General features: G+C 39.8%; 1 protein-coding gene across 1 annotated transcript in view; it reads left to right on the top strand.

The window, feature by feature from the left end:
- Positions 1 to 1,250: 1,250 nt before the first annotated feature.
- dtx1 (deltex 1, E3 ubiquitin ligase) overlaps positions 1,251 to 26,384 on the top strand; it is a 229,936-nt gene continuing 204,802 nt past the window's right edge. Inside the window, exon 1 of the mRNA XM_052031978.1 lies at positions 1,251 to 1,830. Within this exon, the coding sequence (XP_051887938.1) occupies positions 1,572 to 1,830 (259 nt within the window). The 5' untranslated portion in view covers positions 1,251 to 1,571. The remainder of the gene's footprint in view (positions 1,831 to 26,384) is intronic.

The following is a 26,384-nucleotide window of genomic DNA, read 5'->3' as shown; positions in this document are numbered from 1 at the left end:
AGATATAAATTGTGTTAAAATCGGAGAATGAGGAGGTGAAAATGCATATATTCAATGGAATTTACTGTGAACTTGGCGATTCATTACAATGTGTTCAAAACCATCTTGTCAATTGGGAGTTTCACGATCAGTATGCATGTTCATACTGCAAGAAGGCAGTCAGTTGCAGACAAGGGTGTGTGTGGAAATACCTCAAACACTTTTCGTTGAGGCAGAGTAAAACGATCTTGGGCATCTCTGCAGGAAGGACTCTATGCAAGGCATCTCAGGAGAGACACTGCTCGTAAAGACAGATGGGTCCAGTCACTTGCACTGGTTTTGGGCCTGAGCCACCTACCAGGGTTTCGACTGGATTGGACTGTGTTTCTGAGAGTTGCAGCATTAGACAGTGAAGGGTTCCAGGTGCCACTTAAGTTTGGGGGTGTACTGGCTCCACCTAAACATACCATTGGTCAGGTAGACTTGAGAAGCTGCAAGAAGTCTGGGGCTACAGACTCGGCCAGACCAGGGTCACTGGCTGTCGCTGCAGCAGGGTGTTTATAGATAACGAGAAATCGATGGCTGCTCCTCCCCTTCCTAAGAGAAGGTGGAACTTGGAACTCGAGTAAGGCAACGTTAAGTTGCTCTCAGGTGTGACATCAAGCGCCCCGGTGAGATGGAAAAGCAATAGTCTCATGAGGTTGTAGTGTGAATTGGTAACATCAACCAAATATATACCTTTTGAGATAATAAGAGAATATTAAGAGCAGTTTTCAAATGACAAAGGATCTCAGCACGTGTCTTCCAGCAACCTATAAACCCTGTGGAGTAATGTCCACCATTGTTTGCAACCAACAAACACCTCCCCTTTAAGAGATGCAGGTATGGTTTTAAGCAGCTCTAGCCAGCTTCGACTGGTACCTGACTCGTTTAAATCCCCGGGTGGGCTTGCCCCTCCCTATCTTTGTCATCTCCAGGCTTCCCATGCGAACGTTTACCGCTCCCGACAATCTCACTGCCCGATCCGTGGGCAACAATGACTTACTCAGGTCTCCGTTGCACCGCTTTGGAAGGAAGATTTACTTTGAAACCCGGCGGCTAACGAGACGCAATCTCAAGCTTCACTGCCACACGGCTCTCAATTGCATTGTCCTTTTTGTTACACGAGGGGGTTGCTTAGATCCCTGTTTTGTTTCAAAGCAGGAGGGGGTTGATGTTTGACATGGCAAGCCTGTTTGTTTTAAATTAATATGCCGCTTGCTGCTTACTTTGTTGTTGGCGGCGACACACACACACACACACACACACATTGCCAATCAATTTCACCGGAGTCCCGCCCCGGCGCGTCACATGCGGCTCCCAGTCAGGCAGACAGTCAGAGAGAGAGAGACACACACACACAAGGCGAGAGGTGCTGCTTCTGGGGTTTTTTGTGTGTGTGCGCGCGCCTGTAATCTGGCCGGGAGGGGTGCTTGGTGCTCAGCACGGAGCATTCACACCTGAGAGAGCAGGAGACGAGGCGAGATACCGACGTCCCCTCTCCGCCCCTGGATAAAGCCCTGCCTGCTCCCGGGGACCGCGGTGGCGGCAGGATGGCTCGCTCCGCCGCCCCGGCGATGCTGTCGGCGAACGGCTTCGGCTTCCCGCCGCAGAATTTTGCTCGGGTGGTGGTGTGGGAATGGCTGAACGAGCACGGCCGCTGGAGACCGTACGGCGCGACCGTGTGTCACCACATCGAGAACATCATCAAGTGCAATGCCAGGGGGAGCGTGGTGCTGGGGCAGGCGGACGCTCAGCTCTCGCCTTATATCATCGACTTGCAATCCATGCATCAGTTCAGGCAGGACACAGGTAAGTAGCACTTTACCTTCCGTCTGCTGTCACAACCCTCTCCAAAACACCACGAATAACCACACCCACTTCCTGTGTACCCCCCCCCCCCGGGAAACCCGAGAAGGGCTAGAAATTGTTTTTATTTTTGTAATTCATTTTATGCACTGGTGCCCAGAATACAAGTGTTTGTTAGTCCTTCTCGGAAACCGTGCTTAAGTGTTTCGAACGCAGCATTGACCGTGCATGCGAGAGATCAATGGGCGTGCGATCAGTGTGGCTTCACACCCAACATACGAGCTGTTCCCATGTACAATAGCAAGCACGGCTCCCCGGAGGTATCGGGTTGCAAGGGAGCTTCCCATATGAGACACTCCATGTGTGTATGGATGAGATTTATGTCTTTAGTGCGGCAAAATATCAATTGCAGGTTTCTCTAGCCTCCAACATCCAGCCCCCTCCCCACCCTAAATCAAGCGCCCCTTCCCCAAATGCTTGCTCTCTCTCTCACTCACTCACTCACTCACACACACACACACACACACACACACACACACACACTGGTGAAAACCGCGAGTTGTGGTTGAAATTGATTTGGATCTGGTCATACGTCCAACATCTGCAGCAATGTCAATGTGTTTCCACTTCAGTTGCATTGGTTTTGCCTCGAGGTGCAACTGATGCAGGCTCGATATGCGAGGAGATAATGGTCTAATTGTGTTGCGTGCCGAATATCATTATGCCCAGCCTTTTGCTGGAGAGCTCCGTTCAATAACATGATGTGGTACATTATGAGCGACTGAGGTTGCACCGAGTGATCTGGGGGAGAACGTAAGGGGACGTCTGTAGAAATAGACGCTAGTACAGCGTTACTGGGACTGGGTTACATCCTTGAGAAATCTGGCGCAGAGACACTGCAATATTCAGTAAAGTCATCGGGAGATTAATTCTGTAGAAGCGGTGGATAATGGCCTGTGTCTGACCTCGGTAGAGTTAGTGAATAGGCTGTCAAAAGAATCTAAGACGATTGAAATGAATTCTTCTGATCCATCTTTGCTCCCATGGTACAATGGCGACATATTATGGGTAGTGGTTTGGTGGATAACCTCGGCGTAGTATCAGAAATATAAAATGCCATGCGTTCTTTGGATTTTGGATTGAGGTTTGACACTCTCTAAATATTTGAAGTTCAGTCTGAGACTGTTTATATGATGATGATTCCACCAGCATTGTACTCACTGTATAATGTGCAGTGACAGGAATAAGTCTTCCAAATTTATGCCAACACTTCTGGAATATTTTTGGCAGGGTCTGTTGATTTATTACAGGAATAGAAGCTGCCCTTTTTACCCTGATGCAGAAAAAAAATCTGAAATAATGTTACTGTAGCTGATTGCACTGGTTGTGATGGCCATGGTGAAATCTTTAAATGCAAAGTCATGTTTCTAATACAGTTGATGCATTCAAATAGTTCATCTTCTGAACAAAATGTAGGTGATTATCAGATCGTGTCAAACTGATAATGCAGTGTCAGGCGGATGAATCTCAGTACTACAATGGGTCTAGTCTTGCTTTTATTTGAAGCATGTAGATTTTGCCCAGAGTACAAATAAGCTGTAAATAACAGCAATGAGGCAGTTCTGAGAAGCGACTCATTCATCAGGCTTTTCATTGCTATGTCTCTCCTGATGCTGTTGGATTGGGAGAATGTGTGGAAGTCGCTCTGGTAAAGTAACCTCGCATCTCTGATACTGAACTGATCTGATGATGTCTTTGTTGACAGCAGAGTGTAAAATACCATATAGGTGCCAGAGTTTACTTTCAATAATACTACATATTTTCAGATAATGATGGATCTTACTGGGATAACGTAACATCCCAGTTTTGTGCAGGTTATGAATCTGAATGCCCCTTGTCTTATGCTCTCAGTTTCTTTGATATAAAAGAAATCTTATCCTTATTTTCAAATTCCTCCATTGCCCCCCCCCCATCACTTTAATCTCTTCCAGCTTTATAACCCTCTGAAATATCTGCCTTGCTCAATCATTGACAGCAGTGTATCTTCAGTTGCCAAGGCACAGCTGCCAATACTCCCTCCATAGGTCTCTTTGCCCCTCTATCTCTCTTTCTTCCTTTGATGTTACTTTGACCAAGTCTTTGATATCCAGCCCTAATACCTCATCTCTCTGACTTTTTTTTGACTGACCCCATGAAGAATCGAGGGATGTTGTTGTTCTATTATGGGTACTATTATAAATGGATGTTATTGGCTACTAAGCTTGCAGGTTTCATGAAGCTAAACCTGGAAGGAAGGATGCCATAGAATGAGCAGCTTGCAATTTAAGAAGTGGCCAAACTTAACATCCCATTGCAGAAGGAAAAGGAACTGCAGGGACATGCTGATGTGTTAGTCAGAGGTTTATTCTTAACTTCATACCTTGCAGGCTCATTCTGCTGGATTAGTAAAATTTCAGGACCAATGTTCAATAACTTGCCTTTGAAAAGATAATCTGGGCACTGAATACTTTGAGTGACTTTATTCAAATGCACTTCTAGCATTCAAAGAAAAATAATTGGTACAGCCTCACTTTTATTCTGAAGTTCATACCAAAACAATGAATTTGTGGTTTTTAACCACTGATATTTATTTGACTGGAATTATCCATCTACTTGCAGATGCACAGGTGTTATAAAAGCTGAAATTAAATTATTCCTCATTGGCAACTATTTCCCTAAGTAACTTGGAAGATTTTCACTGCAGAATTTTGTGAGGCTGTTTCCAAATATTATGCCGGTGTCATTGTAATGTGAAACCTGGAACTCAAGATATGATTGGCTTGGTGATTCAATTCCAATAATAAGTAGACTGTGACTTGCTTCATCTTGAATTCAGATTGACATATACTGAACATATTAGAGGTGATAACCACTCCACTATACCTGTAAGAAAGTTAATTGCCAGTTTTACATGTCGGCACATTTTAAAGAGGAAAATTTTCAGAACAACTCAAGGCGCTTTAAGATTCATTGTGGTAATCATGACAAGTGCTCTTAAAAATGGGTGCTATTTAATATTCTGTATTCAACTTTCTGAATTACACTGTAAACTTTATTAGAATTTTGGTTTCAGGTTTTGTGTGATCTGTATCCAGGCAATGCCATGGAAAAGGCAGTGCTGGGAATGAGGGTAAATTTGACCCATTATGTTACAGTCAGGAAATTCCGATAGAGCTGAAGCTTGAATATTAACTTCATATTAAAATTGAGTGTTAAGCTCTTGGACAATGCATGTCTGAGTTCAGAATGCTTGTCGTTGTTAATTTTGGTTAGAAATTCTTCTGAAGGGCACAGTGTTACTTCACTGAGAATGGTCATGGCAGACTTGCTTCCAAGATAAACAACTCCAAAATAAATACAGTGAACTCTCATGTAACAGCCATCAATTGACGTGATACCTGCTTTTATTGCATGCAACATGGGTGGAATTGGATACAAAACCAGGACGCAACCACTTAGGCCCAATTGATTCTGGATATGCACCCTTGTAAAGTTGAATAGAGAACTTTGTCACTAAGGCAGCCATCTTAGCTATTTAAATATGGATCCAACACCAGTCGTAGGATCCTAGTGTGTAACTAGACACCACCAGGCAGACTTTATGGGGTCTGGTGAAGGGTGGAAATGGGTGGTTGAAGTCTGCTGAAGAAAGTTCCAAATGCTTTGAAGGAACAAAAATATTCCTCTGGCATTCTTGGATCAACTATAGACTGCTGTTCTCCTAGACTTTGCTCCCTTCTTCACCAGAGCAAACTACTTGAGCCCCTCAGCCACTGCAGCAACTGAAACTGCCTCAAAATCTACTTGGCACTTGTAACGCATCAGGTAAATTCAGAGTGGCCCAGTGTGAAGACTGATACCAGGCTCAGTGGCAGTGACAAGAGCATGGAATCAGGCATCTTTGACTGTTTTTCTATACCTAGTGCTATATCTAGTCCTATATCTATATCTCTCATTTTGTGCTCTAATGTTTATTAAAAGTAAGATAAGAATAATAATATGAGAGTGATTGATACAATTAATAACATGGAAATATTGCTAAATGCCACTATACTATTTTGTAAACAAAGTATGTGTAACCAGATACTTAATTCTAGGATGGGAGATAGGAAGAAGAGTTGAAGCAATTTATCATGTAGACTGGGTACTGTAGATTATTGTTACAGCACTTGTTGTTTGTACGATCTATGGCAAGATTTGTGCTCCACGACTTTTCTCCTACGTCATTCTGAGAACCGCATCACGTCAAACTGAAAATACATTTTTCTTAAAAAGATTGTAGGAGATGAAGCATTACAGGCATGAGTTTAAACAATCAGATGTATCATTGTGGGAAACGGTATAAAGATCAGTCTGTGTACATATTTCTCCACTGCTTGAATCCACCACTTGCTTTCTCAACCAATGAACGTTGCTGGAAGTGATTGAGGGTGACTGTGTAATGGAGGCTCAATCAGGGAATAACTCTTAATATTGTGGCCACAAGTCAAGAACGTTCACTTTCTGTGTAATAAGTTATGAAATTCTTGAGGAATTTTTTTTTGCCATTAGTACTTGGAGCACCAAGAGTTCAGTCTATAGATAAATGGGATTACTTTTGTGGGAAAAAAATAGCATTGTTGTTTTGATCCTTAGAGATAAACTTGAAAGAAGCAATGCCTGCTAGTTAAACATTAATTATCAAGCAGCTTGCATTGACATCAAGACCAACTTTCCTTGGTCCTGCCTGTAGGTTTATAAACTGTGGACTGAATTCAGATGAACAAATAACCTGGCGCCTATGGTCTGAACTGATGACGTCCATTCTAAAGGAATTCTGATTGATGCACGTTTTTCAGGATTTTGTCTTTTTAATTCTGAGTAATGAATTGTCCAACCAAATGAAAACAGAGCACATGGAGCATGACGAAAACAGCTGTCAGCACTTTTGGAACTGCAGCAATGAGTACAACAGGAGTTGTTTGTTTGCAGGTGGAATTGTTACACTTTGAGAAGATATTTACCTCTTTATTGCAGATCCCAAGTGCTCAAGTAGCTTTAAGGTCTGCTACATAATTTTGGCTTCACTGAACACCAGAACTGTAGGTGTACTTCCATTTTATTTGCAGTATTATAGTATCTCTCCATTGATGAACTGTTTCCCTCATGGTGTAAATTGAGCAGATTATGTTGAAGTTATGCCTGATATTCAACACATGTCATTAGTAAAGTCCACAAGAATAACACAAATTTAATGACACTGAAGCAGTGGTAAAAGTAACTCAAATTTCTTCCCTGCATGGCCACGTACATTTCCGACCAGTGTGCTTGTATTGCAAACAGTGTCAGCTGTTATTTTATTGGTACAACATACTGTCCCTCACTTGCTTTCTTTTACCACTGCACTGAAGGTATATGTTCAACATCTGAATATCTGTAATTTACAGAAAATATGGTCCATTTTTGGAAATTATAATCTTTGAAATTAGTAGTGTAGATTGAAGGTTTTATTTGAATGTGAGGCCAGATATTTAATGAATGGAAACTGATCTTTTCATCTTGTGTATACAAAATTACAAGTAGATTGAAAGAAATGATTTGGAAGTGAATGGCATCCTTCCTGGAATTTAATTGTTCAAAGTTCAAACAAAACATTGTCTTCCTTTGTTTCTCTGTAGGATTCTTTAAGTCTCAATTATAAGTCTCTGCCAATATTCCTAGTTGTAAACTCATGGAGAGCATAATGTTCTTCAGGAAACTACAATCAATTTTCTCCAGAAAACTAGAGCTGGAATGTGAATTCAATTTTCCGATGTATCTTTTATGACACATTGGAAGAAGCTGACATTTCTGTGCTTCAGTTTATACAGATGCATGATTGTAATAATTGTGGTTAAATTTACTCCCTTTATCTTCTATTTGTTCACAGAATGTGTTGCCACTTCCATCAGTTCTTATTGTTTACAACTGTCTTAATTTTAAGGTATTGTCATTGGTGGATGATTTTCAGGGCATAAGCAGTTCAGAAAAAAGTACATTGGGCACATCTGGCTAGTTCCTAGAAAAGTTTTATGTGAATGGTTCATCCTGTTTGATTACTTTGCCCTATCAATTATATTTGTATTTGTTTAGAACTCCTCAGTAATTGTCGAGATAAGTTCCTGCAATTATTTTCCTTTATAAAAAAAAAATTGTTTTTATTTCCTTGACCTTTGGGGTCATTAATATTTAATTTCATTTAAACACTTAGAATGTCAGGTTGTCATAAGACTCCTGTTCAATAAAAATTAGGCTGTTTTTGTTTTGGTCATTCCTCTTATCAACTGAACTATTAAGATAAGATGGCCGTACCTTAGAACATAGAACAGTACAGTACAGAACAGGCCCTTCAGCCCACAATGTTGTGCCGACATAGCTGTTTCCTCCAGAGCGCAGGAGTTAAATGAAATGTTCTTTTTTCCCATTTTTCCAAGGTTAGACCAAAATATTTTTTGTTACTAAGAAATTGCAAAAGAATTATTAGTAGCATTGTGATATTAGCTATTTTCACTTTTTTATATAGATATTAAACAGTCTTTGCATAATTGTCATGACATGAAAAGGGAATGAGATAAAGACAAAAGGGTTAATTGAAGAGCAGAGCTCTGGTCGAGCATAAGTTCATGGGTCATTTGGGTTAAGTGGTCTGTTTCAATGTTACACGTTCCTTGTAATGTTAGCAAGTACTCCCAAACCCTTTCCATAATCTGCTTGGAAGTGCAGTATTATTATGAAAATCTGGTGACTTTGGTGCCTGACTGGCAGATTTTCAAGACTTCAGGATGTTATTCCTATTAATACCCCAACATACTTCTAGTTCACTTTTATTTACACATATTACACAGTAGCATTAGAAACCTTATGGTGAACCCAGTAAATTTAAAGTGAGCATGGGAAACAGGACTCCAATGAGTTGAAAGGGAGTGCAGTAAACAGGGTCCTGGTGAGTTTAAAGTGAGCACAGTAAACAGAAACTGTTGAGCCAGATGCCGAACCATCGGTATTTCAATGGGATAGCAGGATATTGGAGTTCTACTGCACACAATGACAAATCACTGAGGATGCATTCAAAATCATTCGGGTAGTCCTCGTAGTAATGTTTGACTAAGGTGTTTGTTACTTTTAAGCCTTCTATTATATCAAAGCAATGCAATGTTACGTTTTGTGTTTAGAATTATGATGTTGTGGTTTTCTTTCATTATTTTACTAGTTATGCTGCACTGTTTCAACGTTGTCTCTGTCATTTGTCAGCAATGTTTCTGTAATAATCTTGAACTTCCCAAAGTTCTTTCAGCTGTTTTCCCATAATCATCCCCAAAATTGTTATGATGTACTACTGTAATAAAAACGAAAAATGCTGTAAACATTCAGCAGGCAGCCATCTATTTTTCTGATTTAATTTCAGACTTCTAGCAGCTACAGTTTTTTGAATTTTCAGGATGTACTGCAATACTTGGTCCCTCACAGGACCGCGTTTTAGAGTCTAGTCACCTGCCCCGTCACATTGGGAACGAAGTATATTTTTCATTCAGTTTTCAGGATCTGGGCATTGCCAGCAAGCCTATTGTTTATTGTCCATGACTAATCGCCTTTGAAAGGTGGTAGTGAGCCACCTTGTTGAACTACCGCAGTCCTTCCGGTGAAGGTGCTCTCACAGTGCTGTTGGGGACTGAGGTTTAGGGCTTCATCCTAATGATGAAAAAGGACTGATGATGCAATTACAATCGGGATGTTACGTGACTTGGAGGGGAACCTGCAGGTCATGGTGTTTCCGTGCTCCAGCTCTCCTGTTTCTTCTATGTGGTAGAGGTCATGTGTTTTGCAGGAGCTGTTTGCTAGTCTACACGAGTAACTACGGTGCATTTTGTAGATGGTACACCCTGCATCCATTGAGCATGGGTTCTGCAGGGAATGAATGCTCTGGGTAGTTAATTGGGTGCCATTCGAGCAGGCTGTTTTGTCTTTGGTGTTGAGTTTCCTGAACATTGTAGGTGCTGCACTCATCCAGGCAAGTGGAGAGTATTTCATCATGCCCCAATGTTGTGTCTCGCAGGTGGTAAAATTGAGATGAAGCACTCCAGCAAAATAATCAGTCTCTGATCTACTCTCGTAGCTGTAGTATTGATGTTGCTGTACCAATTGAATTTCTGGTCACTGGTGACTACTGAGAAGTTGTTGGTGGGGAGCTCATGATGGTAATGTCATTGAATATCAAGGGTAGGTTGTTAGACTCTCATTTGTTGGAGATGATTGTTGTCTGGCACTTCTGTGGTTACAAATGTTACTTGCCACTTAAACACCTCATGCCTATGCGTTGTTCAGGTCTTGCAGCATGCAGGCAGGGTCTGCTTCATTTGTTGAGAAGTTGTGAATGGAATTGAACATTGTGGAAAGATCAGTGCACTTCGCCACTTCTGACCTTCTGATGGAAGGAAAGTCATTGATGAAGCAGTTGAAGATTGGCCTTGGATGTTGCCCCAAGAAACTCTTGCAGTGGGGATGTTGACCTCGGGCAATCATAAACGTCTTCCATTATGCAAAGTATTATTCTGACCACTGGAATAATACTTCTTCCCATGATGCCCATTGACTTTATTGTTACCAGGGATCCTTGATGGCACAGTCAGTCAAATGCTGCCTTGGTGTTGAGGGCAACCACTCTTACCTTGCTTCTGGAATTTAGTTCTTTGTCCGTGCTTGGACTAAAGCTGTGGTGAGGTTTGCAGCTGGATGTTCCTGGTGAAATCCATACTGGACATTAGTGAGCAGGTTATTGGCGAGTAAGTGCTGCTTGATGACACCTTCCATGGCATCCTCTTGCCCTCATCCATTTTTCAGGCAGACAGCAATTGAGGCTTTGAAGTTGAAAAAGGTGTTATAAAATTGCAAATCATCCTTTCAGTCTTTAACAACTGTCCATCGTAGTAATAATCTAGATGCAAACCCTTACTTTCAACTAATAGGCATAAAGGGAAAAGGTTCCAGTGGTTGGAGTCATAACCTGTACTGGTTCCGGTTGTCAGAGGAGTTCCTCAAGGTGAGTTCTCTACTACTTGTTTCTCTCTTTTCAGTTTTTGAGGGGTCCCAGACCAGAAATGTTAACTGTTTCCCTCCACAGATGCTGCCTGATCTCCTCAGTTTTTCCAGCATTTCCTGTTTTTATTTCAGATTTTCAGCCTCTGCAGTTTTCTGATTTTCATGTCCGAGTAACTTGTGTGAAAAAAAAGACTGCTCTGTTCATTACCGATTTGGCCATCAGTACAACTTACTGCATCAAAATCTTTGAAATTTAAAATCCTGTGAATGATCTTGATAGTAATCATCTCTACTTCAGTGACCAATTTTCTCTCTTTTCAAAACTTATTTTTCATTGCTGGTATCATTCCAGTAATACATCACTGTATTCTCTCTGTCTTCTCATGTCCTTTCTATGAAGGAATGTGAACAAACAATGCAGTACTTATAATTGTGGCCAACAATTGTTGTGTACCATTTTTATGCTGGAACTTTCTATTTATATGATCCAGAGCTCTGTTACCTTTAATAGCCTTATTCCATCAGCAGTCACATCCATAGAGAGCTCCAGGTGATCTTTTGCAGTGCTACAGATAGGACGTCAAGGCTGAGGGTAGCTTTCAGATTTAATTGGCTGAGGGATAATTGGACCAGGAAGTGTAGTCTCTCAATTCCCATGTAGTGTGTACACTGGGGGATGGTGCAATTACTCTGTGACTAGTTTACAAAAGCAGTTTCTATTATAGATGTGGATATAGCAATTTAGAATGGGGAAGTTTGATAGGAAGTGCATGCTTTCCTAGATCTTGTTCTTTCATAGTTTCATTTCAGTTCTGTTAGTATTTTTATTCATGCTTTCTAGTTCTGCATTTACATGATAAAATTAGTAGATTAAATCCCTCCATGTATCTATCTACTATAGTGTTTAAAAACACTTGATTGACATATTTCATACCACTTTAACTTGCTCCAGATGATCCCATGTCAATCAGTTTATTCCATTTTGCACTACCCACTGCTATCCCAAAGTGTATCAAATGAGCTCTTAAATGGTTATGTTTGAAGATTCTTCCTGGGAAGTTTTTTTAATATAAATTATGAAGTTTTGATAGCCTTGAGCTTTCAATAAGGCAATATTAATATTGCAGCAAAGCAACATGCATTGTATCATTTCTGAATTCCTGTAATTACATCTGTCTGAATGTGAAGCATTATTTATTATGTATGACTGGGAGCTGGGATATAGGCATATAAATGTAACTACTGAAGGCTCACAGTTGATGTATATCAAGTTGGAACCAATTGTAGAGGCCAAAAGGATAGTATATCTAGTTGAAATTAGTATTTTGGGCAGTTAAATATAAACTAGATTAATTTATAGTTTCATTTGTCTGTAATACAAGAAACATTTTTATTTTCATTTTTGTATTCATTGATTCCTGCAACAGTTCTGACTCCCTTAAAGAAAAATAATTTCTTTCAAACTTAGTAAAATGACAAATTATTTCAAAAGTGCCGATACTTTACGGCATTAATGTTCCTCGCCATGTAACTGTGGAGATCGTAATCTTCTGGAAATGAAAACACTGCTTACTTAGTTCAATAAAAATTAATTGGAAGATATATTTATGAATGAGAAGATATTCAAGAGCACCAAGCAGTGATGTGACTGAAGCTTAAAAATTTGAGAGGAATCAAATGTTGTCTCCAAAATACAGAAATATAACACTTTTGGATAATAACTGGGTAACACAAACACATAATACACATTGTTTATATAATATTGATGATAATATTGAAAAATTTATCAGGAATACTCCATTGACAGTAACTCGTGTATACGTCTGTAATATTTTCAACACCCATAAAAAGAACTGGTTTTATATACAAGTCATACTGGAATTGGACCACACCCCAGTCAATTTAAAAATGCTCCACCGGTTAGATCACACAGCATAAACATGATTAAATAAATGTACAGCAGAGACTGTATTTTAGGTTTTTAGCTAAACTGATTGCTGAGATGTATCGAAATATTTTGAACTTTTCATTCCATTTTTCTTCCAACCAATTATATCTGCATAGTGGAAACTTTACTAGAAGTGCACTCAAAGTATATTGAATGTTCCTTCTGAAATTATATTACAAACCCTTGTGGTGTATTATGGGTAGGATATCAGACACTGTTAGTGTAAATGAATTGATACTTTGACTACAAGGTAGATATAATGATATTGTGATAAGAAACAGATATCATCATACTGGAATTCAAAACTGATTACAATCCGTATTTTCTTAAATGTTTAGCATTCTTTCAGATAGGAATTTTCTCTGTTAGGATGATTTCAAAGAATACGAGTAAGTTTTATGATGGAAATAGACTAGATTAAGGAAGTAATTTGGGACAAATGGGAAGTTTTATTGTGGAATATTTGATACATAATTTTATTTAAAAACATTAAAAATCTTGCTTAAAATATCAGTTTCACAATGGTATAGTGGACTAATAAAACTATAAAACCCAAACACTTTCTTCTACTGAAGCTGGCAAGCCGCATTCATGGGAGTTGATACTTTATTCTAGTCATAAAACTCTTGGAATTTTTAGAAATTGTACGTATGGGTGTTTGAAATTCATGTAAATTAACAGCGGTACAGGAAGATGTTTGTTTCTGATCCCATAGGATCTTGTAAACTTCCCATGCATAATTTAAATAAGAAAAAATAGTAACAATGACAACACCAAAGTAAACAAGTTGTAATTATGCCGTTGAATAGATGCCTTGATTCTGTCTGTTATTTCTTATGCCCATTCATTTCCCTAATGATGACTTTGTAAGATTGAACTGTGTGTGGCTGGAGAAATGCAACAGAAATTAGTAGTATTCCATTCACTAATACTATTCTTTATCTCATTGAACACAGAATCGGAAAGATATGGGACTTGTGTAAATAGATGGTGAATGTCCCAACTGTAAAAACTAAATATTACAGAAAACTGTCCACTTTTATTTTTAATTGGGCTATAATTTACACCAGAGGTATAGTACCTCATTAATGCCGCATTCTCATATATAATGACCTGATGGTGTGTAATTAGGCTGATCTGAGTCTGTGTGTGAGAATATTGGATGGCTTAACTAAGGGGCATTTGTTTATTACAGTCTAACAAAACATTCCTCCTCAACGTACAGAAAAGAACATCCCCCACAGTCAAATAAAACGTGGTTTTATACAGAACTGGGTTGCATCAATTTACATTCTTTGCACCCTGATTAAAAATTCATGAATGTGCAGATTAGATTTCTGCACTGCGCCACTCTTATTGTCAGTCTGCTCGTAGGCTTGCTGCTTCTAGGGTACTATAAACCATTCTCTTCCTTTTCCGTCTCCATGCTTTATTGGAGTCCAGCAACTTATGGATTCCTTCAGCTTTCAACTTAACTTGATTCCCGCTCACTGCTGTGCAGTGTTTTGAGACTGGCTTGATCCAAAATGGTGGATATTTTTATATATCTACTTAATGTACACATCCTATTGCAAGACTGCAGGAGTGAGGGGCTTGTTGAACTGTAAAACTATTTAACTATTCATTGCATGTTATTTAGAATATCTTTGCTAATACACTATTCTAATATCTCCTTGCAGAAACAGTTATAATGCATATCAAAAGTATTCTTAATTCTGAGATCTACACTATGGTTTACATTAAAGTTCACATGAAAATTTACCAATTTAATAAGCTAACAATAATCTTTATACATTCATTGTGATATAACTGAAATTCTTTTGTAATTGTCATTGCCATTTTTTATATGTTGGAAATTTATAATGATAGTAATTACCATTTTAATAGTAATTACCATTAGTTGGGTCATTTTACCAGCTATTATTAGCCCATCTGCACTGAGCAAGGGAAAAGGAGTGGAGAGCTATAACTCTGTTCTGCTTGCACACAAGATCTATCTCTGTTGGGTTCAGGGGCTCCTTTAAATTCTAAATCCTGAACAGGCTACAAATTCCAAATTGCAGGCAAAATGATGGGGTTATACCTTCCATTTCTTTTTTTCTGTCTCTGCTTCACACAAACTGCTTGTAATGCTGCCACTGTAAATTAATCATTTGTAGTTCCTACGCGGTGCTTTTAGATAAGAAGTTTGTTTAAAAATAGGCTGCTAGCTAACTCCCGTTGCAATTGTATAGCTTTTGCTTGTGTTTGTGAGCAATACACTTCCACTTCAAGGTTTGACGAGGCTTTTGTATCCCTGCTTTATCCTACTCCGTGGCCTCTAATTTGCATCAATCTTTCTTGAAATCTGCTTTGCTCCACTTCCTGCTTGCAATGCTCCAGCTCTTTCTCAACCTCCAGTTTCAACATTTGCATCTGGAATATCTATTTTACAATTGATGTATCCTGGTAATGAAAGAAGAAACATATAATTTTTGTCTCAATTTCCCTCCATGTCATGCTTTTCAGTCCATTTTTTCCACAGTTTGAACTTCCCTTTTCACCAAAATGTGTGAGGCTGGTGATGTGGTTCTGTGTAACTTTGGATCATGATGAACAAGAATCTGTGAATTTGGCAGCAACCGCTTCGACTCTTGGAACTCTTTGTCCTCTTAAATGTGTTATAATTCAGCAACTCATGAGGAGCTCCTGACACTTTGCTTAAAGATGGCAGGAAACGTAAATTAGTTGAGGAATCACAAGTGGGTCTCAACTCTGTCATGTTGGTCAGCTTGGTGCATCCAGTAGTGCTTTAACCCTGTCCTCGAGTGGTGGAGTCCTTTTAGCATCTATCACATAACCAAGGTGGACTGCTTCTGAGGCAGCAGAGACACCCTTGTCTTTCCTCATCTATTTCTCAAAATGGTTCAAATATGCCTTCCAGTTTTGTTTTCTTGTGTTCTGAATTTTCCCTTCTAGATACCACAATATCATTTGGTAATCTTGAACTCTGAATAAACTTCAGATTGAAGTATTTCTGGGAAATGATCAGAATTGATGCAGTCAGAGTTAGGGTTGTATTAGAACAGTCCAACGAGAGTATTTATCACTGAGAATTCCTTTGAACTGTGGTCCAACTTGATCTTCTGGTAAACGTGTAATATGTCAAGGGTTGTGAAGGTCTATCCTCCTAGCTAAGCAAACAAATCATCAACCAGAATTAAGAGGTATTAGTCTACCTCTGCTGTTGATTGTTAATGTGTAATCGCTGCAGATCCAAATGGTGCCATTTGTCTTCACTACAGGAATGGTTGGTGCAACCCAATGAGAAAGCTCCAATAATTCACTGATACCTGCTCTCTGTAGACTCTTCAGCTCTTCCCCAATCTTTTCCTTTATATTGAAAGGAATGTGCTTTGAAGAGCCAAGTTACAACAATTAAAATTTTTTTTTAAAGTTTTATTTACAGCGTGGTAACAGGCCCTTCTGGCCCAACGAGTCTGCGCCACCCATTTTAAACCCAAATTAACCTACCCGTAATTCTTTGGAATGTGGGAGGAAACCGGAGCACCAGGAGGAAACCCACGCAGACACGGGATAACTTACAAACTCCTTACAGACAGCGATGGGAATCAAACCCCGATCGCTGGCAATGTAATAGTGTTGTGCTAACCGCTACGCTACCGTGCCGCCATTTCTCAGAAGCTTTCAAGTTTATTGTGAAACACCTTGGTGGTACTTACTGGTAGCTGACACCAGCAGTTTCTTCGTGCTCTTCTTTTTTCTCCTACCTTCTGCCTTTGATAGCCAATTTTGGACTATCAAATGCCCTGGAGCAATCAGAAGAATAAAGCTTGCTTCACTGCTTCTCACTGTAACCTCACACATCCCTAGCACTTTGATCCTCTTCCCTAGAGTAGGTACAAAGAAAGGCAGATGAGTTCTTGAGCTTCACTGTACTTTCTGGCCAATGATACTTAAGTTCCTACTCACACATCACTGATACTGTAACACCAGTCCTGCTTTCCATTGGCATTTTTTTCTTTAGTAAATGCTGATGTAGGGAAAAGTTCAGTGGAATTCTAATTTAGTGCAAGCAGTTGATAAAATCTGTGGAAATCAAAAAGAATCTTCAGATGCTGGTAATCTGAAATAAAACCAGAACATGCTGGAAGAACTCAGCAGCTCAGGCAGCATCTGTGGAAAGAGAAACAAGTAACAAGTCGGGTTTTCATCAGAACTGAAAAATGAAGTTCATCAGAGCCCTTTCTCAGTTCTGGTGAAGGATCCCGTAGCTGAAACGTTAACTTTTCTCTTTCCACTGATGCTCTCTGACCTGCTGAATTTTTCCAACAATTTTGTTTTTCGTTTACTTGATACAATCCACTAAGCTCACCACCTTCCTCACTTAGTTTGTGTGCATGACGCCTTTTACTGTTCTTCCCAGTAGGCTTCAAACGCTCACTTGCTTGAGTTTAAGTTTGTCACGGTTTTGCCTTTTTGCAAGCAAACTATTGGGAGATGTCCCTTGATACCGCAGTAATGGCAAACAGTGTCTGTGTGTCTGCATTCATTTGAAAAATATGTTCTGCAACAAGAATTATCTCTCCCCTTCAAGCTTATCCCTTCCTGATGTTGCCGAAGAGCTGGGTCTGATGTTGTTAACACTTTGGATGCTCCTGAACTTGAAATTTAGTTTCTCCTCACTCTGTAGCCTCACTTGAGTATTTGAATTCCACTTGAATTTCTCACTTGAATTCCATAAACTGTCCCATCCCACTACACCTCCTCCAAACTGCTACCATACTTGTGGTGTTCAGAATCCATCTCAAATCTGGTACAATCTCCAACAGTTCCATCTGAACACTGATTGCGGCTCTTGAGCTTGTGCCATTGAACTATAGGAGTGGGGATGGGGCACGGTTTAACCAACCTTTCAAATTTCTTGCCTCCTGTTTTTCCCAGAGTCAGCAAATTTTCCTTTATCAACTTGTATGTTCTGGTGCCTTCAGATGAGAGCACAATGGAATTCTTCCCTTTTGCAATTTCAAAAGCAGCACAAAAGTGTCGCATTCTTTCACATACTCAACTCATGATTTAACTGAACTATTGGAGCTCTAATTCTGGTCAGCTTGCCTTAATTGTACTGCAACAGAACTGATGTGTGTGCAAAAGACTCTATCCCGGTAAACCATGGTGCTCTACAGGCCCAAATAAAGAAACCCCCAAGTCTCAAAAAAGGCTAGCAACACTTACTGCTCAAGACATCCTGGTTAGTATTTCCTCCTCATCCCCATTTATCGTAACAGCGTTATTCAATGTCTTCAACCATTGAGTAAAAACAATGTTCCTGATTTAAGCAGTTTTAACAGGTGGAGCTCTGGTATGAAGCCATTTTTATTTTTGTGCAGTCCCCCATTAGAGGGCATTGATAATATTATAATGTGCACTCCACACCTCCAGCCAGCCAGGGTTTTAAAGTCAGGTTAAACTCTGCTGAACAAATTCAGAATAGACCAAGGAGCATGTGCAGACTATTTTCTCATGTCTGATGCTAGCCTTTATGTAGCATTTGTGGGATATCCCTTGGGAATATGCAGGATTATCTTTTCACTAAATGGTTGAGTAACACAGAATTTGACAACTCCAGAGGCTGTTGCTGGGTTCCATGATGTGCATCTGGAAAATAAATAAATCGAACATTGGTGGTACGAGCTCAGTCTGCTGCAGATTTGCTGCCCTAACTGGATTGGTCACCATCCTTGAGCTTGCACAATAAAGGTGTGGGGAGATGGGGTTGATGGTATAGCAAAGAGGAGGTCCCACTTGTGCTTTGCTCTTGCACCAAGCTTTCAACAGTCCTTTGTCTGCTTTGATCATTTCTCCAAAATCTGAACATTGTCAGTAGTCACATTCAAAGTACCTATTGTCTCTCAACTGCAGTAGAGTTGTAGGATCTGCAGTTGCTCATGAACTCCTGCCTTCCTTGGGTTTTAACTGTGACCTGGTTTGCAATACTCTTGCTATTGAGTCAAATGTCATGGATACAAGTCCCACTCCAGACAATTAAGCAGTAATGTCTGGGCAGGAGGCGGTGATCCATTATCAGACGTGCTATCTTTAAGATTAAAACAGGGCGCTACCTCCTCTCTTGTCGGTCATTAAAGATGCAATGGTCTTATTTTAAAGAAGAGGAGAGAGGTTCTCCCCGCTCTTGCAAATGTTATTTAATCCTCAGCTAGTAACATTAAAACAGATTAACTGATCATCATATTGCTGTTTGTGGAATCTTGCTGTGTTCCTTAGACTTGAATAACTAATTCTGGTACGTTTGGCCATGTACTTAACAAAAATCCATGCTGACAATCCATAGCCTTACCTGGGTTTTAATCACCTAGTCTTCTACCACATGTCCCCATCTTCATGCTAAAACAGGAAGCTGCATGACCTCATTTTGAAGGTCCATGGGCAATTTTAATTCTCTGCCAAATTACAGACAGATGGGCAGGGTTAAAATTGTCCCTTATGTCAAAGTTGCAGTACTTTCTCAAAGCAATATACTTAGCAATCTCAATCAACCACTTAAATCTCTGTAACAGCATAATTGGCTCTAAGATGGAAATTATCTATTTTGGTAGACATTTCCAGACTTTTTAAAAGTAGATTTGGACAGCTGGCCACTTTAACATGTTGGAGATGTCTTGGCACAGCTGGAAGGTCTTTAGTATAGAATGCAGTCCCATTTAGGATTATAGACTCCAATAACATTTGCTTGAAATCTTTGTTTCTTGCAATTGCACACTGATAGCAAATATTATCCTAATGCATATTAATGATTATTAACCACAGTATTCCTTCATGTTAGTTTAATACACACAAAGAATTAATTAAGATTTTTTAATATAACTAATTGTAAGAATGTCTTTTTTTCAAAATTTCTGGTTTAAAAAAATTGGAATATCGTTAATGAATAATGATGCAGGGTGGCAATGCTTGTTTCAGTGAGTTTGTGTGTCAACTGTCAGGAGCACAGCCTCAGCTCTTGGATATCTGCTAACATTTCTGAAAAGTCTGTGTGTGAAATGTTCTGATATAATCCATATGAACTGTACTGGGATTTCCAATGTATTTAAAAACTCAAAAGGTCAGGCTAAGTAAGGAACTCTGGAAGAAGTTCTGCAAGGGCAAGTTTCTGGATTGAAGCTCAGTGAGCAAAAGGATAGATGGTTCTGAAATTCTATTACATGATTTAAAAGTAAACGGGACAATTCTGAAGAAGTGGCTAAAATATAGTGCATGACTATCAGAAGATTTGTGGGTTTACAAGCCTACTTGATGGCTAAATGTTAACGTAAATTTGTGCTACATTGCTTCAGTAAAACGAGGGATCAGTGCTGAGGCCTCAGTTGTTCAGTCTATGTCAATAATTTGGATGAAGGACCAGGTTTGCTGATGAAGCAGAGCTGGAAAGCTGCAAATATATTTCAAAGGAATATAGATGTACTACGTAAATGGATGAGAACATGATTGTAAAAACAGAAAAAAGTATTATTTTTAAATTGTGAGAGACTGGTAAACATTGACATTCAGAGAGACCTGAGTATCCTTGGATAAGGTATCATTCAAAGTTAATATACATGTTCAGCAAACAATTAGGAAGGCAAACGTTATTTATTTCAAGAAAATTTGAGCACAAGAATAAACATGTCCCACTGCAGTTATATCAGACTCTAGTTAGACCACACCAGGAATATTGAGTACAAGTCTGCTCCCTCTATCTAAAAGGATGTTCTTGCAGTAAAGAGCAACCAAGGTTCACCAGCTTGATTTCTGGGATGTAAGCTGTTGTCCTCTGAGGAGATATCAAAGAGACTAGGCCTATACTCATTTGAATTTAGATGAATGAGCAATGATTTCATTGATATACCAAATTATTATGGGATTTGACAAGAATGTAGAGATGGTCCTTTCCTTGGGCTGCTGTATCTAGAACCAATTTCAAAATAAGGAGTCAGCCATTCAGGACTGCAATGGAAAAAGAAAATTGCCACACCCAGAGGTTAGTGCACCTTTGGCATTCTTTACCCAAGAGGGCTGTGGAGGCTTGGTCATTGAGTATACCCAAGACAAACATTGATACATTTTTAGAAATTGAGGGAATCAAGGGATATGGAGTTAGTACAGGAAAGTGTTGTTGAGTTAAAAGGTCAGCCATAATGTTATTGAGTGGAGGGGCAGGTGTGAAAGACTGAATAACTTACTCTTACTTTTTCTTATGTTCGTACAGTACAAGATAACAAGATACTTAATTACTCTCAGGATTTGCAATTTAAACTTGTATTATCGGCCAGCTTAGACTTTCAGTATAACACAGCCATGGGTGTTCTTACAGAGCATACAGCCCAAACCATTTAGTTGATACTTTTGACATCATGTGGCTGTCGTAAGTCTGAGGTGGTCAGATGCTCTCTAGTTAATCTCTTAAGCCACAGCTGTAAATTTGCAAGCCTCAAACATTATGAATGATAAGCTCTTCTGTAGTTAATTACAAACTTGAGATCTAAAAGGCAGATTGGAGTTGGTCCAGTATGGCAGGCTTAGTGATATGGTACGCAGTGGGTTAGCAAGAAGCAAATAGTTAGGAGATTTGGAGGAGATTCTAAATGCTTCTGACACACTTTTCTGAAACAAAGTGATGATAATGCTTTTGTTAAGGCTTTGTTTCTTACAGCTTGGACTCTCTTCAAAACAGAAGTGTGAAACTTCTGTGTGCTAAGCAGCAGTTGCAACCGATTTTGTATTTTTGAAAAATCAGAAATTTTCATTTGTCCAAGAAAGTTTATTTTGCCGCAGATGCTATAAATAGTTTTTAATTTAGTAAATGTGTATTAAAGCCCAGCAGCTTCTTCAGATAAAATGCTATCAGAAAGCTGTGATATGATGAGCAGCCGGGGGAATCACTTAATTAGGTCAAGCAAAGAATAGCACTGAATTGCAGCAGTGGAGGAAGTCCACATTTTGAATTGATGGGGTGAACTAGTTTCGAGGTGCTCATGTGGGGAGTTTGACTGATAACTGAAACACGTGGACTCTCCTTGGCAGCAGCTTCTGTCCCCTTGATTCAAAGGAGACGGACTATGTCAGGGCATTTCTAACTAGGGCTGCCCCTGAATTGCCTAAATGAACAATATCTCTGCCTAGTCTCTAACATCTTTCTGTAGGTTCTTTTGGGTCAGCATCAGAAACATAATGCAGCCTCAACATGTGGAATAGAAATACTGAAATTGTAATTCCATTTTGCTAAATAGTAAATTAATTCTGGTGCTGGCTAGTTATTACTCATTTTATTTATAATTTTACAAAAAACCTCTGGGCCATTCTCTGTTTCCACTGATGCTGAACCAGAGGGTGGGCTTGTTCACATTTTAAGTACACAGGAATTCCTGGGTATAATTCTGGGATGTATCAGAAAAAAATACGCTCATTAGATATTGGATGATTGCAGCTTTTTTCTTTGGGGCTTCATATTGAAGAGAAACCTGATCCACGTTGGGGAATAGTGAGTGGCTCTGTCCAATGTATCATAACTTGTTGGCACGTGAAGTATGGACATTCAGGACCACTTGGGAAAGGTTGTACACTCAGCTGTCATGGAGTGTCCTGGTGTGGGAGATTCATAGTTTGTTCCCAATGAAGAGTCAGCAGTGTTGTTGAGCACTGTAAAGTCATGCCATCAGATGGGTCCATTTGCCGCCAGTTGAGTCCCTCTGTGACCGATATGGAATTCCCAAGTATCAGAATCTCCAGACAGAGGGAAACAAATCCTCACACAAGTTTTTAATATTCTTTGAATGGAAAAGGAATCTCCATAGTTAGAGACTTGCTCCCACCCACACAGACACATACCTTTTCCTTCAGTGCTGATCTTGTCATAGAAGCTTAAAAAAGGCTGTAACTATAATAGACTCTGAGAAGTAAAGGGAGTTCATATATATCATGAGAAGATAAATACAGCAGCTTGTACATACAGTCCACACTATAATAAGTCAAAGCTGCTGTATTTATCAGCTCTGACTTATTATAGTGTGGACTGTATGTACAAGCCCCGTACAATCGCAGCATATCCTTGAAAGGTTAGATGACTGTAGCTTTCTGATGGTTCTTTAGATACCTTCCTGTTTGGGTCACCTCTCTGTAACTCAGTTTGCAAAATTCAGCAAATAAAAGACCAGCACCTCTTAAGCGTATGCTTTCATTTACATGAATAAATGTCAGATCCTTGTGCAGTGGGGCCTTTGCCAAGGGTCAGGCTAACTGCCTGATTGTTAGTTGCATTAGAATGGAAACTCTATACAAAATCAAATCAACAACTGCAGAAGTAAGGTCAGAAAACATAAGAAGCCAAGACTTGTGGTCTGTAATTCATTTAAAGTGAGAGATGGCTGGCTCATCATTCAGAGTTCTTCACCTAAATAGCCTCAATGATTATTTGCACAAACAATTGCTGTTCAGGAAAACATGAAGCTATATTCCATGATCTGATCACGAGGGATGTAGAAAGAGACTTCATTTCTCAGTGTTTAATGGAAATGAGGTATAAGATAAGATATCTTTATTAGTCACATGTACATCGAAACACACAGTGAAGTACATCTCTTTGCATAGTGTTCTGGGGGCAGCCTGCAAGTGTCACCACGCTTCCGGCACCAACATTGCATGCCCATAACTTCCTAACTCGTACATCTTTGGAATTTGGGAGGAAACCGGAGCACCTGGAGGAAACCCATGCAGACACAGGGAGAACATACAAACTCCTTACAGACAGTGGCCGGATTTGAACCCGGGTTGCTGACGCTGTGAAGCATTACACTAACCTCTACACTACCGTGCTATGACCAATTAAAGTAAAGATGATGGCCTTCCCTATTTCCTCTCTGCTGCCAACTCTCCTGAGACCTTGACTGGACAGCTTGGGTGTCTGCCTGATGTATGTGGGAACCTCATTGATTTCTGCAAATTAAAAATTGATCACATTGAACTATACAAATTGGGGTGCTACCTTGATAATTTTTGCAGATGAGAGTTTCTTGGCATCCACCTGACCCTGGTGCATTCCTAATGGCTCAGCAGGTGGATTGTGCAAGAGAGAAATTCCACGCAACTTGGCAGCACAACAGGAAAAAAGGGGGAAATGTTACTATGGGGGCCAGGAGTCTTCCTCTGGGTTTCATCGGAATAATTCTACCCATGCTTAATTTGCCTTAGGCTACGAATTTTCTAAATTAATATTCTGATTCAATGTAGTAATTTTGATGCAAACAATTGGCTTGCTAAGCCATTTCAGAGGATGCTTTGGAGGTAGCCACGTTGGTTTGATCTGGACACATGTACAGTCTGGGTAAGGATGGCAGATTTCCTTCCCCAAGAAGGTTAATGGCTAGATGAGTCTGAACAACAATCTGATGGTTTCCTAGAATCGTTACAGCACAGAAGGACTCACTTGGCTCTTCAACCGTTCAGCCCTAAGCTGCCTGTACACGAACCAATCCCATTAACTCACTCTTTCTTCATAGCTCCGGATAATATTCTTCATCAAGTAACCATCTAATTCCATTTCCAATGAACTGATTGACACAGTTTTCACTGCCTTAACAGGCAGTAAGTCCTGGATCATGACAACCATCTGCTTAAAGTGATTTTCCTCGTGTTCGCCTGTAGTTTAAATCTGTGTCCCCTGAACTATCTGCTAATGGGGACAGCTTTTCTCTGTTTACCCTTTCTAAACCTCTTATGGTCCAGGACTCTTATCAAATCCTCTCTTCATTATCTTTGCTCCAAGTGGATGAAATTCAGCTTCTCCAGACTGACTTTGTAACTAATATCGTCAATGCTAAAACCACTCTAGTAGATGTATTCTGCATTCTCTCTAGGACCGTCACATCCTTCGGAGAGTCAGGTGACCAAAATCAATTTGGCTTCTCCCCTCTCACATGGAACAAGCTATTTGGGGGGGTTAAAAAAACACTTGACTACCATGGGATAATCCACATTCCACAGGGAGTTGGAGCATGTCCTAGCTTCCATTGTTAGCATGCAGAGAGAGACAAACAGATGGGCTGAGTGAGATTAATTGGATAGATCTCTTGGGGACTGGTGAATGTGTGATGGTCTGAACGGCCTCCCCTAGTGACATGTGTTACCATGGGAGATAAATCCATCATACAATATTACTGGCCTCTGTTTTCACCTCCTGCCAAATCAACTCCACTCAAGTCAACAGAAACAAATGTGTGGAGGTGTGCACACTAAGAACAATATTTGAACATTGCATACAGGATAGACAACCAGAGACAAACCTCTCTCCAGGAGAGAATGGTTACCATTAACAATACTACAATTTTCTTCAAAAATCCATATTATTTAATTAACAATTTAAATACTTTGGTTAGCGTGGTGGGATATAACCTTGTCTACCTGTCCAAGCCACTGGATTACCCGTCCATTAATTTAACCATTGCAATATTGTTTTCTACCCGTCGCTCCCTTCTATATCCTTTCACCCCTCAATGCAGCTATTACTGTGCCAGAGTTTACCTTCATCAAGTTTATGAACACTAAACTGGAACATTACACTTGTGTGGAAAAGAAGCATTTTTTTTTTAAAGGAAAGCTTTGATATGTGACATTGTGAGTGATATTCTGCCGCATAATTACACTGTATTTTCAAAATGTGCTACATTTTTACTGTAATGGGTGACCAGAACTGTATATAGTACTCAAACTGTGGCCTCACTAGTACTGTATTGATAACCTCCCTGCTCTTATATTCACTCTGTCTAATAAAGGATAGCATCTCATATGCCTTTTTTTTTCCAAACCATCCTTATTGGTCTGTCTTGCTATCTTTCAAAGAGCTGTGCACGTACATCCCAAGATCCCTTTGTTCCTCTCTACCACTCAATATCCTCTTGTTTAATGCCTCATGGTAGCTTCTCAAATGCACATCTTGTGCCGAATTAAATACCATTTGCAATTCCTCTGCCCACTGACCAGACCATCTATAATCTTCCTGCTTTCTGAATCTATTTTTCCTCGATGTCAACCACATGGTCAGTTTTTATATCACCCATATACTTTATCATGTGCCCTACATTTAGGTCTAAATTATTAATATCACAAAAAAGGAAAGGACTAAGTACTGAGCCCATTGGAACCCCACTGGTAACCACCATCCGTTCACCAAACCACACATCAAACAATACCCACTGCTTCCTGCCACTAAACTCTTCTTGGATCTAATTTGCCACTATCCCTAACCCTATCCCTTCAATGCCAATGGGCTTTGACTTTTTTCACCAACCTGCCATGAAGGATCTTGTCAGAAGCCTTACTAAATACATGAAGACTTCCTCAAATACTACCCTCATTCACCTTCCTTGTTGCTACCTCAAATAATTCAATCAAGTAATCAGATGTGATCTTCCTAAACGAGGGCATGCTGAACTGTCCCTAAATAATTTGTTCTTTCCAGGTGAAG

This window comes from Pristis pectinata, chromosome 17 (assembly GCF_009764475.1).
Source record: "Pristis pectinata isolate sPriPec2 chromosome 17, sPriPec2.1.pri, whole genome shotgun sequence".
Lineage (NCBI taxonomy): Eukaryota > Metazoa > Chordata > Chondrichthyes > Rhinopristiformes > Pristidae > Pristis > Pristis pectinata.
Note: the sequence above shows the minus strand (reverse complement) of the source record. Positions and strands in the feature narration are given on the sequence as shown.